The following is a 17,474-nucleotide window of genomic DNA, read 5'->3' on the forward strand; positions in this document are numbered from 1 at the left end:
TTTATATCCAACTTGCTCATCAACAACCAACAACTCTGTTGGAGTTTTGTGTAATCTGATTTATATTAATTTAAATGGAGGTGTGTGTGTATGATCTGTAACTGTTAGTAGTTGACAGAAAATAGCAAATCAAAAGTGTAATGGGAGTTGCACAATAATTCAGGATCAGCAGGCTTGGGGTTTTCAATGATAATGAAAAGATGTAATAAAACAATAATATGTTGAAATGGTTGGAAGAGTCATTTATTAATAAATATGAGTTATAGTCAGTCTTGTAGTAATTGATTGTTTGTATCTTGGTGACACGAACAAGTAGAATGTATGATGAGCAATCAGAAAAGTAAATTGATCAATAGGTGTAATTCATATTGTTTACCAAGTCAAATAGTGGAATTATGGCACACAAACATTGGTGATACGAGTCCCTTGAATCATCACATATTACCATTTAGTATCCCGCATGGATACTCGACACATTTGGTAGTCATACATTGTATGGTCACCAAGTTTGAACCCACATTCATGTATTGTGTTGGACTGTCAATATTGTCAATACAACTCTGTACACACATTTGTTGTATTCTGAATCACGGATACGATTGCAATCTAGTTCAACAACAATCATGACACATGTCAGTAATGCAACTGTTGTTTGCATGCCAATCACCACCAACAACACCACTTTATTGTCAATCAGTCCATGACACTGACTGTTTATTACACACCAACACTGTTAGTATTCCGTTTACATGACTAGACTGCAAGTTGTCGTATTCGTTTGTGTAGATTTGAAATTGTTAGTAATCGAGTTTTGACATTCAATTCGTGCTGTTTTTGTATATTTTTGTATATTGCTGGACATTCAACTCAACGTCTTGTTCCAAAGTAGACATGTGTTTGATGTCATGTTTGTATAATCGAAACAGGAATCCAGTTTGCCAAGTAAATGCTGCAAGACTCTTGACAATCAGTCATGTACAGTATTGAGTCGGATGTTCATACTATTGATAGCATGACAATTGACAGTTCAAGAGTTATGTTGAAGCTTTTCTAATCATTGGCAATACTTTGAGTTTGCATATTGAAAGTATTACAGTTGGTATAAAGTATTGATACTGCTGATATGACCATCAATCCATACTGCATTGAACAGGACTGCAACACAGTGTCATATCACTAGATCAAGTGTTGAGGCAGCCGTTTGAAGGATTTTACCACTAATATTTGACCAGCTGTTGTGTGGATAAACCGTTACTCTATACTGACCGTAACTTGAAACTGACTGACTATGCCAATCGATCTTGACATATTCTTTAGTATATGGGTCAGGGTTAGCAGTCCTTGACTATGAGTCCTGTTTCATTCAATGGCTGAAGAGTTGTGCATAAAAGAGTTTACACATGAGTATTTGTGCTACATATACCTAAATGGCGGTCGAGTTGTTGCTGCATAAGCTCATATAACCCTTATGTCTTGATTATATATTTAATCGCTATAAAAGTATGGTTCATATCCACAACTGGCTCATTCATTACCAAGAATTGTCCTACTAATTGACAAGCTTTATCACATCCATTCTCGTCAACAGGATGAAATTCATATCGACTATTGTGTTGTCACTGTTGTCGGTGACAGTCAGTGCGATAGTCATTGATCGTCCGTCTATCAGCAAATCAGAACCTGTAAAAGAATGTTCAACACACATGCAGCAACACGCTGGTATTTGCGCTTCAACTGGAACAGAGCAACAATCAACTGGAACCAATCATGATGTAGCTCAGTCGACTGTAGATTCCGATGATTCAGACAGTTCTGTTGAACAGTCCGATGAATCATCGTCATCCTCTTAGTCCAAACAGTCAGATGATGATATATTTGGCAACACACTATACGACGACGTCTGTCATCTTCCTAAAAAATATATCCCAGAGAATGAACGGCCCATTCTCACACCTCAGCAAAAACTGGATAGAGTCGAAAAAATAATGAAGAATATGGGTATGGAAATTCCAACTGATGTTGGAGACGGATATCCGCACAAGATGAGCACCAAGGCAAAGGAAAGAATACTAGAAACTAAACGAAGAGGGTATGGGCGTAGAATGAGCTCATCTGATAAAAAGAAATTCAGGAAACTGAGACTAGGAAGATTATGGGTGTGTCGCAAGTTGGCTCTTGAACCTCCTGAAGAAACATCAATCAGAGTTGTATCTGAACCTACTCCAGAATTAAAATCCATCTTGAAACCCGGATCTACTTTTAAACCCCACGGCTCAAAACACGATCATTCTAAAAAACATCATCAGAAATCAAGTCACGATGCTGGTTCAAGGGAAGCTAAAGTGCACTTTGTACCAACGACTAAAATTGCTAGATATTCAAGTGAATCTAGTGTACTGCAAGAATATGATATTCAACTTCCTTCATCACGTTCAAAGTTTAATAGATTCAAACGACAGATGCTGAGATTCATTGGATATAGAAGGCATACTTGAACATTTCTACGCAAACCACCAGAACTAAAAGTGTATAGTAAATCAATGTTTGGACACTAGACTGTTTGGTAATCCAATTTCATTGTAAAACTGGAATCACGCTATCAACAACCTTGTTTAGAATATGTTGTACTGCAGTGTGTATTGTATGATTTATACTGTCAATTTGCATTTGTCATGTAAGCATTCAGTCATGTTTGTCCAATAAACACCTTGCATTATCACCACCATTCCCGATGTAGTAGTATGCTTGAATTGATCATATTGCACCAATCAGCTACTGTGCACTGAATGTATCAGATGGTGTCATGAAATGGTGGATAATATTCATAATTGAAGTATTGGCAGTCAGTGATTGCATAATCAATTGTATACCGCTGATCACTTTGTTGGTGACCAGTATCACATGTGGTCAATATCAATATGTTGCACAACAGTCATTTAAACAGGTTGGAGCATGCCACATTGTAGCAATGCAATCAAATTGGTACAACACATGTCAACATACATGTAGTGTAGTGTAGTATACACTAGTAGTGATGATTCAACCAATGACATGCGTGGTTGTAATATTATACGTGAAACCACATACTCATGTCCATGTCTATGATTATGGGGACATACAGCGTTACAATGATGGGTCAGCAACAATGTAATGTAACTGAATGTGTAATACCAAAACCATGTCCAGAATACGTGATATAACAACAACTTGCAGCAATATTGATGTAAATGGACCACTAAATAACAGTGTTGGTGTGTAATAAACAGTTGCATTACTGACATGTGTTATGATTGTTGTTGAACTAGATTGCAATCGTATTCGAGATTCAGAATACAACAAATGAGTGTACAGAGTTGTATTGCAACATCGACAGTCAAACACAATACATGAATGTGGGTTCAAACTTGGTGATCGTGCAATGTATGATTACTAAGAGTGTACAATGTGTAGATTCAACATTATAGTATGATTGTGTGTCATATGATGGTTGTTGTATATCAAACACACAATACAGTCAATGTGTAGTAACCATTGTATATTGCAATGCAGAATACAAACATTGTTGGATGAATATCAAAGTGATCTATTTGACATGAATATGGTTGTAAAACAAAGCGTTTGCGGTTAAACAACACTATTGAAGGGTGTGCTTTTCAACATACCTGATCAAAGGGTCGTAAAAGCATAATCCAATCGACATGATCATCAAATTGATCAATATGATATTGTGGATAGGAAGCATCATACTATGGTTTGATATTGGCTCACTACAAGCAATCAAGTAACCCTGTATAACTGGTTAACCTAAAAGGGTTGGTTTGCTATACAAAACATACAAATACAATCGAGTGTGTACAGTCTTATAATCGACACCAGTTTCAACACTACTTTTGTATTAATTGTTTAAACCCATTGACCAGTCTGATGAAATTGGTTGATATTTTACTTGTACTGACTGCAGCAGCAACCACTAATGCAATATTGATATCGGCTGATAACAATGATTCACCACAAGCATCAAGCACTTCGAGTCAAGTGTCTGGTCCAACCAATGAACCCAATTTAGACACTTTCGATCAAAAATGGCAAGACATAATGGATGAGCTTGATTTAAACATTTTCAGTCAAGATCAACAACAACCAATGGATGTAGTTGATTCAAGTACTTCTAGTCAAGATCAGCAACAACCAATGAATCAATTCAATCCAAACACTTCTAATGAATATTGGAAATCCATAATGAATGAAATCAGTTTAACCACTCCAAAAGACTGGCAAGAAATAATTGATGCAGTCACTTTACAAAACTCCAAAGAATACTGGCAACAGCCAATGGATCAATCCAATCCAAGTACTTTTGGCCAAAACCAGCAACAATCAACGGATACAATTGATTCAAGCATTGCCAACGAATACTGGCAAGAATTGTTTGATGTAGCTAATCCAAGCACTTCCAGTCAAGTTTCTGACCCAACTAATGAGCCTAATCCAGATATTTCCGATCAAGACCAACAACAACCAGCTAATGAACCCAGTTTAGGTATTCCTGACCAAACTCAGCAACACTCGATTGATCAGCCGAGTCCAAGCACTCCAAAACGAGGCCGGAAACGACGAATTGGTCAACCCAGTTCAAGCACTTCCAGTCAAGCCCAGCAACAACCAATTGACCAAAACCAGTCTGCTAATACTGGTTTTATTCAAGTGGCTGAATTAAGCCAAAGACATCAAAAAACCTTTAATCGTATAAAGCAAAGATTTGAATTGTCTAAAGAAATACGAAAGAAAAAGCGCAAGGAATATCGTGAATATGCAGCCCTCGAAATCAATCAACGGTTAGCGTTAGCAATGGGGAGAGAAATAACTGAACCAAGATACGATCCAAAGGTTGAAGAGCGATTAAAAAAAGAGTGTAAAAGGACAAACAAAAGAGCGAGCAATTTAAGACAACAATTAAAAAGATTTATGAAAAGGTATGGTTTGAAATTCGAAGAACCGGAGTTGGATTTTTGATTTTAAATAAATTTAAGCTTTCTGTTGTATTGATATTTATCGAATACTGTGAATAAGTCAACAATCATATCATTGATTGTATATTGTGTTTGGTATTACTTCAACAGTTATTGGATTGTTGATTGATACATTGACATGGCTTGTTCCATATACATCAATAACCTGATAACAACCAGTGTTGATTGTAACTATCAGACATACTTGCAATCACTTGTCAGTTGCATGATATTGTGAGACATTGGTAGTGTATGTCCCTTGTAATGTGAGAATGTTGGAATGTGAAATCTGTTGACTTGCATTGTATGTGAATGTGAGACATTAGTAGTGTGTGATCGCAGGCATTTCTGAATAGTTTATCCAACACATGGAAGATTTGAAACTGTTAACAACGGATGCTCAACTATACAAGGCTGAACAAATATGGGACAGACTGCTTGTATTGCTATTAAAGTTGAGAAAACAGAATCACAGTAAGTTTAATAGCCATTGTATTATTGATGAATTCAAACTGTTGCTGACTTTGTGTTGGTTTGAAATGGCATGATATATATATGTAGTGCATCGTTTACAGAGTATTGAACTGCAAGATATCATAACCAAGTATTTGGAGTATAATCGACCCAGTTTACAGGTATTCATATATTGTAACAATAATGGATTGTTGTTCATGACTAAAATAATCAACATGTGTTGTGTAGATCAAAGTAATGGAATTTACTACAGTGTTTTTGGGTATTTTATACAGTGATTATCGGTTCAAAATATCACATCGACTAAACAGCCAACTTGCACAACTCATGCAATCATCAAACCGTCAAGTCAAATTGATGGCAAGTCATGATTCACATCGATCAAATGATTGAAATTCAACTCATCTAGTGTCAATATGCATATAGGCGATAAACGCATATACACAGTTGTACAAATATAAACGCTGGAGTCAAGAGGATCAATTTGACATCAAGCTTATGGCTGATATTATTGCTCACGATTCCGATCAAGAAATGCTCACATTGGCAATTGACCTGTTTTTGAAAGTTTGCCATGATATTGACGATGAAAATGTATGTTTACAATGATACAATATTGGATCAGTTTGGACAGTGTCTTGTCATGTCTTGTTGATTTGGTTGTACACTTGACATTGAACAATATCATTAGTTTGGCATTGTGGTATCAAGACTCGTTTCACGACTGGAATCATCCAGTGGTTCAGTTGCTGTTGGTTTCATCGAAAATCTTGAAACCATGTATTGGAAGATTCATCGTCATGACCCAGTAAAAGCAGCGGAATGTGGCATCATTCCAGCACTGGTCAATACGCTCAGGTATGTGGTGCTATGCATGAATGTGTGTCCAGTCATCACAATTGGTAAATTTGACATGGTTGGATTGATATGACATGAATACAGGAGTGTCGATCAAGCAGTGATTGATCAAAGTATTGATACTATTCAGAGTTTTTGCAAACATGCAGATTGTGAAGTGATTTCAGCCGAGTTTATAAGGTCGGGTTTGATTCAAACATTGAACGACTTGTATATCAGATACAGCGACAACTCTGGGCTAAAAACACGCATAATCAAGATGGCTGGAACAGTTGCATCCAAAATGCGGGACTTTCCTGTATCGCTTGTACGATCGTTGATTTTTGAGCAATTGACGATATCGATGTGTGATGTCGATATGAATGATCCTTTGCGTCTGTTTAATAATGTCAACGACATGATTCAGAAATCTACAAACAAGGCCGAGATGATCAAGGTGTTTCAAGATTATGGAATTGTAAAGCAACTCAACACTATTTATTCACGTACAGATATACGTTTGTGTGATTATGATAGTGGTGACACTAGTATTGTAAAACTACTCAAAACACTTGTTGATCTTGCCGACAATCATCCCGACAGTTCAATACGTACCGAGTTGGATCAAGGCAGGATATTTGAAAATCTAATGGCTATTGTAAAATCGAATACTACTGATCACAGAAACAAAAGGATTGCTGGCCAGATCATTAAAACGTGTTTCCAGCATCGGGTTCATGTTGCTAATTCGGACATTTGGCCATACAACGACAATGCCGAAATTGATATGAAATCTGGAATGGCCGGAGATACACATGGAGATGCACGCACACTTGTCGAAATGCAATATATCCAGTATCTGCAATGTATACTTTGCAAACCCATGTGGTGGATCGATATCACAAACCAGCATATTGTGGAGCAATGGAGGGCCGACTCACTCGATCGGAATATATCACCATCAACATTTAATCTTGCATTGGAACAACTCGGAGTAGTATATAAATAACACCGAATAATACCGTTTTATTTGAATGAGATTTACAAAGAGCAACAGATAATGTCGGGTTTCTTGGATAAAATTATCCACTAAATTACTCGAAATTCTACCTGTAAATAAAATTTGGTATTAAAAGGTTTCGTGACTGCCATTTTCTTTTACCAAATGAATCCAATCGACCTTTCTATCACCTGTCCTGGAGTTGACTTTACAGTCACATACCAGCCACACGATACTTTATTCTCTATTGGTGACTATGTCATAAAGTATTTACAAAAAACTTTTGACATCATCAAGTCATCCCCCAATATCGAGAATAGCACTATTGTGTACTTTGTCAGAGCTGGAATCAAGGACCATCACTTGCCTTATACACAAGATTTTCTTATTGAAAATCTCAAGTGCACTGTCGTGGAAGCCAAAGACTACCTTCTTGCTCAGTCATCCTTCCTTGCAGTCACTTTCAAACCCCTTGAATACAAAACTCTTGGTCCTTGTGACTTTGTTCCGTTTGTGGTTGATTCTCAAACAAAGCTTCGAACTGGAGGTTACGGAGTGATTGAGAAAGTCTTTGAAGGAAGCGATTCATTCGCTAGAAAGACTATTCGAGATGGCTATGACACTGAGAAGATTATGATGGAACTCAAGATTCTTCGATTGGCTACTGAAACTGAAAATCCTCACCTTCTTCGCCTTCGATGCGCCTACAAGCAGGATAGTCAAACGTGTCTCATAACGTATCCCTGGTGTGAATTTGATTTACGTACATTCTTGGATGGCTCAAGTGAAATGGAATTCTGGGTTAAGCTGCAGCCAAAAGACAAATTGATTCTCATTACTGATTGGATGGCTTGCTTGGCTTCAGGATTGTCTGCACTTCACAAAAAGAAAATCAAACATCAAGATTTGAAGCCAGAAAATGTCTTGTTGTGTTTGTTGGACGACAGAATGATGCCAGTTATTTGTGATTTTGGATTATCAAAAGCCTTTGCAAAGGATTTCAAATCTGTCAAGTTTCAGGGTACTCGTGAATACTTTCCTCCAGAACAGTTTACTGGTAAAGTCGGTCGAAAGGGTGATTTGTTCTCTCTTGGTCTCATCTTTGTTGAGCTTGGACTTCTTCTCTTTGGTCAAAAAAGTTTGAAGCATCAAATTAGCTCGGGTTTCTACACGGATATCACAAAGAACTTGGACAAATTCTTGACAGACAAGTTTCCCTGCTCTGGCGCTCCCTTTTTCCTTGATTGGCGCACAAATTTCTGCAAACTACTCAAGGTTATGCTGAATGAAACCCCCGCTAATCGTCCAAAAGCATCAGAGGTTTGGGAATGCTTGAAAGAAATGGTTGAATCTCTTGGAGCCAAACCTCATTGTGAAAATGTCTCCCCTGTTGAATCAAACCCTAATGTAGACGATGAAACCGAGGATGTCGAGATTATGCTCAGAGAAAATATTGCTTCTATGATTGATAAATTAACTTGAGCTTCTTTGTCAATGATACTGTAATAAAAGAAAGCGTTTATAATGAGATGAGTTTTTGATTGTCAGTTCTTTGTACTTGATATATTATAAGTAATTCGAGTCAAGGAGATTATTACAACTGTAATGTCTGAACAACTGACTGTCTGGACAACAGTAACTATTTCCAGTGATGCTGATTTGTAAACACTCGAATTATTCAACAACACTCTATCAATGCATTTGCAAGAGTCATTGGACGTATCCGTTGTTTGAAAGTTGATTCTCATACATTCAGAAGTGGGAGTTATGAAGCTTATTTCTATGCAGACACGATCAATGTATTACTTTTTGTTGGATAGGCTGTATCATCTGTCATCAATTCAGACACACTTGTCAGTCCTGTTCCGTATACAATGAGTCACATATGGACACCAATGCAACAATCAAGAATCAAGAGTCAATTGTCATTTACAAGTCTGAATTGCCAACCAACAATCGTACTAATGGACCAACGGACCAATGCCAAAACACCTGCACATCAGACAGTTTATTGGACATGACTTGATTGTTCTTGAAAACTGATTGATGACTGCTTGATGACTCGAGTAATCCAATCACACATTGCAAGCAATTAAATGGAACTATACAATGTGTCATGTATACATTGGATACCATCAGTTTATCAGTGACTATCCGGTGTTTGTTTATGCATAATTACTTGGACTACTATTTGAAATCAACACAATCACTGGTGTCAATGACTGATAACAATAAAACCAAACGATTGACTACATCAGATTATGCACGCTCATTCTGGAATGCAACTTTGCATCGATATCGTAAATATCAACCAGAATCCGAGCCAAACGAATCAAGCGAGTGTCGCAAGCTTGCATTCATTTGAAAATACTCGATATCAGGCTAAAGTTGCATGTGAAATGGTCATTTGTACAAGGTTAAACAACATCGACATTTACAATCAATGTGATGTTGGAACAGAGCTGCTATTTCCGAATTTAAAAGTCCAAATTGTACACATTGTTATCAAGTCTAATTTACACCCTTCATGGCATGTCATACCATGTCATGCTTGATAGTTTCATATACTGCTGCAAGAGTTGTATTGTGTGTATTTCGAGTATTTCCATCACTCCATCACACTGTATTGGCTCAAACAACTCGAACCGATTGTCATAATCTGACATGATTCCAAAATAATTGCAATCGGTTATATTTGACATGATCGGATCATTGTAAACCATTGATTTCAGTAATTCAAGATTAAACAAGCCAATGTTACTTTTTCCAAATTTGAATCAGCATGTTGTTGTAATATCGTCAATATTGTGAGCAACTCTGAGCAGACACTTGGACATTCAGTATCAAGTGATATTGGATACTTTCAAATATGTATCCGGTGATAAATGAGCGGTGATGTGTTTGAAATCAATTTACCATTACAAACCATTGTGTATTTGCCAATACACTTGATGGTATCAATGACCACTAATGGATTCAACTTGCATTCCGAATGAGCCATCATGTGGTAACCCAATTGTTTAGTATTGGTTGTTATTTGATAATGTCACATTTTGTGTCCTGCCATGAGATTGATTTCATCTGAACATTTGACAACCGTGCAAGAAACATTGATTGAATTCGTACAGTTTCATATGCAAGTGCATCAGTAGTGTATCGACCAACGAGACCAATTTTGTTGGTTGATACTCACTGATACTCACTGATAACTTGATGAAAATGTGTCAAACTATGACTTTTATGACAACACTGTACAAACTGTACGAGTTTAAAAGATTATTGGTGAATATTGTCCAATTTGATTGTTGACTGCAATTATTTTGGTTGGTTCGAGTTTCATTCTTTTGTCAAAAAACATCAAATGAATATTGAAACAACAAAGACAGCAACAACACAACTGTTGAATGAATATTACCAAATCAGCACTCAAGCCATACCAACACAGAGAGTCAAGTCTGAATGGCAGGATGACAACAAGCGAGGTTTGTTTTTGGGAATCATCCAAGAGGGAGAAACCTCACACATCACTCGACTGCACAACCTGCTGACTGCCAACCAATTTGCAGAGCAGCAGGAATTCTCAACCAAGATCCAGTTGGCAGACCCAGAACATCATTGTACATTCATTGATGACATGTTTGGGTATTACATACTGCCATTCCACAAAGACTACAACGATTCATCCAGCTGTCACTCCAGTTTCATCAAATCCAACATCAAGAACCAACTCTGATGATCTGGACTATGTTGCAAAAGTGAGTGAGCTACAGCACAAGGACTTGAACAAGGTGGTTGAAAAGAGAGACAGTGTCTGCTTGTTTTGCTGGAATAAGTTGTCCTTGCAAGGAGCACACATCATATCACAAAAGAACATTGGAATGGCATACAACGAACCATCCATCTTGCTACGAGCTGGTTTGACACAGAAACATCAAATACAGAACGGACTGTTGTTGTGTATCAAGTGCCATGACCAATTTGGTAAGCTAAAGCAATATGTGGATGTAGTGGATGACAAACTGGTGATCAAAGTGATCAATGAGACGAATGATCTGACAAGTGACAAGCACAAGAAGTGGATTGAGACAATTGAAGATTTGAAAGTTATCCACAGAACAAGGCAAAAGAGATAAACTGACAATCGACAAACAGTCGAATTCAACAGTGAAATGACATTGTATTTCATTCACAACAATCTCACTCGACTACCAAACAGGAACGCACTAGAGTTCCACAAGACAGCATGTCTCATTTGGTGTATGACTGGTGGTGCGGAGTTTGATGATGAATATTGTCCATATGATGATGATGGCTGCACTCCTGTGGATTACCAGAGTAAGAATATCGAGAAATGGATGGAATCGAGTGCTACTTTGATTATTGAAATACTCGATAAAACTGTGTATTCATTACAAGAGACTGGTTTCTGTTACAGTAATAGTTGTCATTGTAGTGAGTGTGAATACCAACAGTTGATGTTGACACCTTTGAATTCAAGCAATAATGAAAGCAACTCAAATGTCTCTTTCCATTGCAGTGAGACAGTTTGTCAACCAACAATGTCTCATCAATTGATGACACATTCAGATTCCAGTAATGATGATGTTGCTACCAATGATCGTGGAACTGATAGTGCAGTCTTTTTACACTGTGGTGGGACAACTCGGTATCATGTCAATCATGTCCATCGTTGTGGAAATCACTTGTTAATCTACTCTGAATGAACAACTTTCTTTCAATCTGTGTATCGACTGTATCGATTGTATCGTCCAACATCAAACATTATGTCAATCAATAATAGTCAAAATACAATATTATATTTTCTGTACGATTATTATAAATCACAATCAATGAAATCCATGAAATCCATGTAAGCTACCAACTCCATCAAAACACTCACTTGCTCCATTTGCCATGAAGTTGTTACAACACTTTTGATTCAATGTCAGGATGCCAATCACTTTGTATATCCTGTATATCTTGAACCCAGTGGAACTGTCCGATTTGTAGGACTGTCCGAGTTTTACACAACATGATGCTGGAAAGAACCATCAAATCACAAATGATTAATTGTGAGCATGATAATTGTAAAGCATCAGTATTTCTGTAGACAAAACACAATCATGACAAGAATTGCAAATCCAGAACAACAGGATGTGACTATTGTACATAACTTGCATCAAAACCTTGTTTGAAGACTTGTTTCAAAACTGGATGTAATGTATTCTGGGTTGACGGAAATGAATATTCAAAATCGTTGACCAATTGCATGAAAACAGGAATCACAATCAGAATTGAAATTGGACACATTAAAGTCATTTGCCATCATATCCCATGGCCAGATACCAGTATTCAAAATAGGAAATAGTCAATGGTTATTGAAAATAATCAATATTTGCCAAAATCCAAACAATACAATCATGATAACTTACTGGCTACCTCAAATCAGCAAATCGTTTGAAAATAATACCACAATAACTATCAAACATACTTTGAATGTAATTGATGATTCACCAACAATACCACTGTATGCGGTAGATTTGAAATATCAGATACAACAAGTCAAGTGTCGACATGGCAAACGATGAACTGGATGTGTTTTTCCAGCATTGCTTGACCCAAGAAATGGTGCTGGGTTCCATCAAGATTACGGATTCATAGTATGATATATTCAACATATTTGGCGTCTACATCGGCACTCATTACCATTTGATACAATTTATGCTGTAATGTGTGCTGTTTTTCCATCACTTTACCAAGAACATCTAAATCGCTAAATACATGATGAGCCATTCGGTCTACATTGATCTGAGCGTCCGTTACAGTGTGATGATGACTTTTGATCAAAGTACTAAGCCAGAATGTAAAATATACATACAATCCAATGTATCGTAGTAACTCTCGTTCAGCAACTCATTGATTCAATGATAAAGTAGCTTGTATTGATTTTGAATGATACTTTTCATCAAGGAATTGAATGTTTGATTTCAAGAGTTTGTTGGGATCCACTTTGATTGGGTTGTCCAACTTGAGCATATATCGAGATATGATTTCATAAGTAATAGGTTCAATATCATTGCACACATAGTGGATTGCTACTTTTACAAGATGGTTGGTTAGATTTCGTTCAACAACATGATACTTTTGACCGTTTTTAGGTTTGATGAAGACCGAGTTCACGACCAAAGTTTGTAGATACTTGGATCTTAAGGATGTGCTTGTGATGTGTAATGTCATTGAGGTGGTTTTGAATAAACCCAAGAAAATACATTTTGGAATGGTATCAACAAACAATTGGGTTGGATTTATTTTCTATTATTATTTAAACTCGTTGAAAATGTTGGAAACCTGTTGGAAACCTGTTACAAAGTAATTCTGATTTGGACGAAAATAGTGGTTTAATTGGCTCACACAGAGTCCATTACGAGATGCTCGGATTACATTTTGTCGTTGATTTATTGTTGCCATTAGGAAACCCCAATAACAATACCATGAAAATGATTGGATCAACGGTGAATATTGATGTTAAACTCGTCAAAGTCAAACTGCGGTTTACAAAACGTATCCAAGGATTCAGGAGTCGAGTTGAAGCAACAAAGGCGTACAAGCAACTGATTCAACTACAAATAGAGCATTGGAACCAAGCAAGCAAGTTAAAGCGACAGTTTAATAGACATATCAACAAACATCCTTTCCACCCAAAATACAATGCAATACAATACAGTGCAAGACACATGTTCACCAATGTGGAGGAGTTGATGCAAAATATACCGGAAAATCACCAATCAAAACCTTGGATATTGGCTTGATATTCAATTTGGGTATATGCTGCAAAATGTAGATACTGAAAAAACAATTCAATTTAATATTTCAGATAATACATTATTGTTTAATGGTAACAATCAATCCATGATTAATACGGATATTGACATTATTTTGGATCTGATTGACGGAAATGATATTATTGAACGCATGAAACGTCATAATTCAAAGTATATTGTTGAAAGTATCTATGAATATGCCATTTTGCAAGTAACACTGGTTGTTATCAGGTCATTGTATATGAAACAAACCATGTCAATGTATCAATCAACAACCCAGTAACTGTTGATGTAATACCCAACGCAGTATACAATCAATGATATGGTTGTTGATCCATTCACAATACTCGACAAATATCAACATATCAGAAAGTTTAAATTTATTCAAAATCAAAATCATCGACAAACCATCAATCTGAATCTGAATCTGATTCCAGCTCTTCAAATTCTAAACCACGTCTTTTCATAAACCTTTTCAATTCTTGTCTGGCACTGTATATTTTTCTCCTTGCCATTATATACTCTTGTTTCAATCGCTTTTCAGTTTCCGGATTGTGCCTTGGTTCAGATATTTCTTCTCCCATTGCTAATACTAGCTTGTGTTCCAATCCAATGATTGCACATACACGATATTCTTCGTGTTTTTCTTTTACAATCTTTTTAGACAACTCAAGCCTCTTCTTTATACGATTAAATCTTCTCTGATCCTGTTCGTTTAATACAGTCACTTGATTTGGAACAGTATTGCCCGACTCGCCTTGTTCCATTGGTTGTTGTTGGTGTTGACCGGAAGTGCTTGGAACAGTTACATCTATTGGCCGTTTTCGACTTCGTTTTGGAGTGCCTGAACTGCTCTGATCAGCTGGCCGTTTTCGACTTCGTTTTGGAGTACCTGAACTGCTCTGATCAGCTGGCCGTTTTCGACTTCGTTTTGGAGTGCCTGAACTGCTCTGATCAGCTGGCCGTTTCCGACTTCGTTTTGGAGTGCCTGAACTGCTCTGATCAGCTGGCCGTTTTCGACTTCGTTTTGGAGTGCTTGGACTGGGCTCATCAATCGGCTGTTGCTGGTCTTGGTTGGGAATATTTAAATCAGTTGCATCCATTAGGTGTTGCTGAGTTTGGTTGGGAATACTTGAACTGGGTTGATCAGCTGGTTGTTGTTGGTATTTGTCAAAAGTGTTTGGACCGACTTGATCAATTGGGTCAGAAACTTGACTGGGAGTATTTAAACCAGCTATATCAAACAGTTCTTTCCAGTCTTCAAAAGTGTTTGAATTGACTTCATCTATTAGGTGTTGCCAGTCTTTGTCAGGGATGTATAAACCGGGTCCATCAACTGATTGTTTCCGACTTTGTTTGGAAGCACTCGGACCGGGTTGATTCATCGATTGTTGTTGGTCTTGTTTGGAAATACTTGAACCGGGTTCATCAATTGGCCGTTTTCGACCTCGCTTGGGAGTGCTCGGACTGTGTTGATCCATTGGTTGATGCCAGTCTTTAGGAATATTTGAATCGGGTCTATCAGCTGTACCAGATACTTGGCTGGAAGTACTTGGACTGGGTTGATCTACTATATTTTGCCAGTCTTTATTGGAAGTGTTTGGATCAATCGGATCAAATAGGTATTTCCAGTCTTCATCAAGAATGCTTAAATTAACTGCATCCATCATTTCTTGCCAGTCTTTGTCGGAAGTGCCTGTATTAGGTTCATTGGTTGGGCCAGACACTTGACTGGAAGTGCCTGATGCTTGGAGTGAGCCATCGTTATCAGTCGGTGTCAATATTGCATTAGCAGTTGCTGCCGCAGTCAGTACAAGTAAAATATCAACCAATCTCATCAGACTGGTCAATAGGTTTAAACAATTAATACAAAAGTAGTGTTGAAACTGATGTCGATTAAAAAACTGTACACACTCGATTGCATTTGTATTTTTATATAGCAAACCAACCCTTATAGGTTAACCGACTATACAGGGTTACTTGATTGCTTGTAGTGAGCAACTATCAAACCATAGTATGCTGCTCCCTAGCCATAATATCATATTGATCAATTTGATGATTGTGTCGATTAAATTATGCTTTTACGACCCTTTGATCAGGTATGTTGAAAAGCACACCCTTCAAGAGTGTTGTATAACCGCAAACGCTTTATTTTACAACCGTATTCATGTCAAATGGTTCACTCCAGTATTCATCCAACAATGTTTGTGTTATGCATTGCAATATACAATGGTTACTACACATTGACTGTATTGTGTGTTTGATATACAACGATCATCATATGACACACAATCATACTATAATGTTGAATCTACACTTTGTGCACATTTGGTAGTCATAGATTGTACAATCACCAAGTTTGAACCCACATTCATGTATTATGTTTGACTGTCAATGTTGTCAATACAACTCTGTACACACATTTGTTGTGTTCATTACCATCCAACCCAATCTCACCATTTCAATCAATCTTGGTCAATGTTGATGATTTACACGCTAATTCATTATTCAATCTTGTCTGACATTATTATTGGCTTTAATCACGTTTGGTTTATACAACTGCCATGAGTTGTACTACCATTATCATTGTGTATCTGATCACCAAGTATTCCAATACATCAATAATACCACAGTGTAAACAGTAATACAGTTGATCAGTATTGTGGCAAGACTTTTCATTCAAATTTGTATTTGGAAATACTCAATACTGAACAAATGATCGATTCTGTTGTACAAACGGGTTATTAGCAGTGAATGGGTAATCAACCAGACTGTTTACAATGTAATCAGACTAAATACATACAATACTACCAATCTATGCAACAAACATGTATCAACCAAAATAACAGACGTTTCTAAAACCAACCCGTGATAAAGGACGAGTTGGGCTGTTATATATATGGTTGCATATCTACCAAACAGATACAGGCCGTACCATTATGCATGATATCACCCTGTTGTGGCTCAGTTATATCCACAACATTGTGTCTAATACACATCCAACCCTCAACGTGCCAGAATAAAATTGAAACCACTTACCAATAGATTCATGGCGCTGTACTAGCGTATACGCTTGGTCTGATGGTGACTAGTTGTATGCCAAACATGAGAGCATCTAGCAACCAACCCTAGATGTTGTGCACATTTGGTGAATACAAGTACAGTTGGATGTCACGGATAGCAACAATCGACATGACAGTGGACACTATTGGACATGTACACTGTAATGTGACTGTCAGCAACCATCACCATCAGTGTGTATCATGTGTTTAAAAAGTACTCGCATGCATTGGATTCAACACCACGTTTGTGATTGGGTTTGTATTGGATTGT

The 17,474-nt window shown here is 37.2% G+C and overlaps 7 protein-coding genes across 7 annotated transcripts; 5 read left to right on the plus strand and 2 right to left on the minus strand.

Annotated features, from left to right (window-relative positions):
- Positions 1–1,703: 1,703 nt before the first annotated feature.
- On the plus strand, positions 1,704–2,495 carry BATDEDRAFT_25244 (uncharacterized protein; the record flags this gene model as incomplete). The annotated part of the gene is made up of 2 exons (XM_006679004.1): positions 1,704–1,787; positions 1,851–2,495. 2 exons carry the CDS (start codon positions 1,704–1,706, stop codon positions 2,493–2,495), a joined length of 729 nt encoding a protein of 242 aa, XP_006679067.1.
- Positions 2,496–4,239: 1,744 nt separating this feature from the next.
- BATDEDRAFT_89009 (uncharacterized protein) lies at positions 4,240–5,013 on the plus strand (the record flags this gene model as incomplete). The annotated part of the gene is made up of 1 exon (XM_006679174.1): positions 4,240–5,013. The coding sequence occupies one exon, from the start codon at positions 4,240–4,242 to the stop codon at positions 5,011–5,013; it is 774 nt and encodes a 257-aa protein (XP_006679237.1).
- Positions 5,014–5,377: 364 nt separating this feature from the next.
- BATDEDRAFT_89010 (uncharacterized protein) lies at positions 5,378–7,329 on the plus strand (the record flags this gene model as incomplete). The annotated part of the gene is made up of 5 exons (XM_006679175.1): positions 5,378–5,483; positions 5,571–5,644; positions 5,910–6,077; positions 6,175–6,341; positions 6,426–7,329. 5 exons carry the CDS (start codon positions 5,378–5,380, stop codon positions 7,327–7,329), a joined length of 1,419 nt encoding a protein of 472 aa, XP_006679238.1.
- Positions 7,330–7,485: 156 nt separating this feature from the next.
- Positions 7,486–8,802, plus strand: BATDEDRAFT_88705 (uncharacterized protein; the record flags this gene model as incomplete). The annotated part of the gene is made up of 1 exon (XM_006679176.1): positions 7,486–8,802. One exon carries the CDS (start codon positions 7,486–7,488, stop codon positions 8,800–8,802), a length of 1,317 nt encoding a protein of 438 aa, XP_006679239.1.
- A 1,879-nt stretch (positions 8,803–10,681) lies between these two features.
- BATDEDRAFT_35170 (uncharacterized protein) lies at positions 10,682–12,679 on the plus strand (the record flags this gene model as incomplete). Its single annotated transcript, XM_006679068.1, has 4 exons — positions 10,682–10,937; positions 11,008–11,395; positions 11,537–11,655; positions 11,908–12,679. 4 exons carry the CDS (start codon positions 10,682–10,684, stop codon positions 12,042–12,044), a joined length of 900 nt encoding a protein of 299 aa, XP_006679131.1. The 3' UTR covers positions 12,045–12,679.
- Positions 12,680–12,975: 296 nt separating this feature from the next.
- On the minus strand, positions 12,976–13,557 carry BATDEDRAFT_25248 (uncharacterized protein; the record flags this gene model as incomplete). The annotated part of the gene is made up of 2 exons (XM_006679005.1): positions 12,976–13,171; positions 13,280–13,557. 2 exons carry the CDS (start codon positions 13,555–13,557, stop codon positions 12,976–12,978), a joined length of 474 nt encoding a protein of 157 aa, XP_006679068.1.
- Positions 13,558–14,551: 994 nt separating this feature from the next.
- Positions 14,552–15,979, minus strand: BATDEDRAFT_88706 (uncharacterized protein; the record flags this gene model as incomplete). The annotated part of the gene is made up of 1 exon (XM_006679263.1): positions 14,552–15,979. One exon carries the CDS (start codon positions 15,977–15,979, stop codon positions 14,552–14,554), a length of 1,428 nt encoding a protein of 475 aa, XP_006679326.1.
- Between the last annotated feature and the right edge of the window lie 1,495 nt (positions 15,980–17,474).

The sequence above is a fragment of the Batrachochytrium dendrobatidis genome (assembly GCF_000203795.2).
Source record: "Batrachochytrium dendrobatidis JAM81 unplaced genomic scaffold BATDEscaffold_6, whole genome shotgun sequence".
In the NCBI taxonomy this organism is placed as follows: Eukaryota; Fungi; Chytridiomycota; class Chytridiomycetes; order Rhizophydiales; genus Batrachochytrium; species Batrachochytrium dendrobatidis.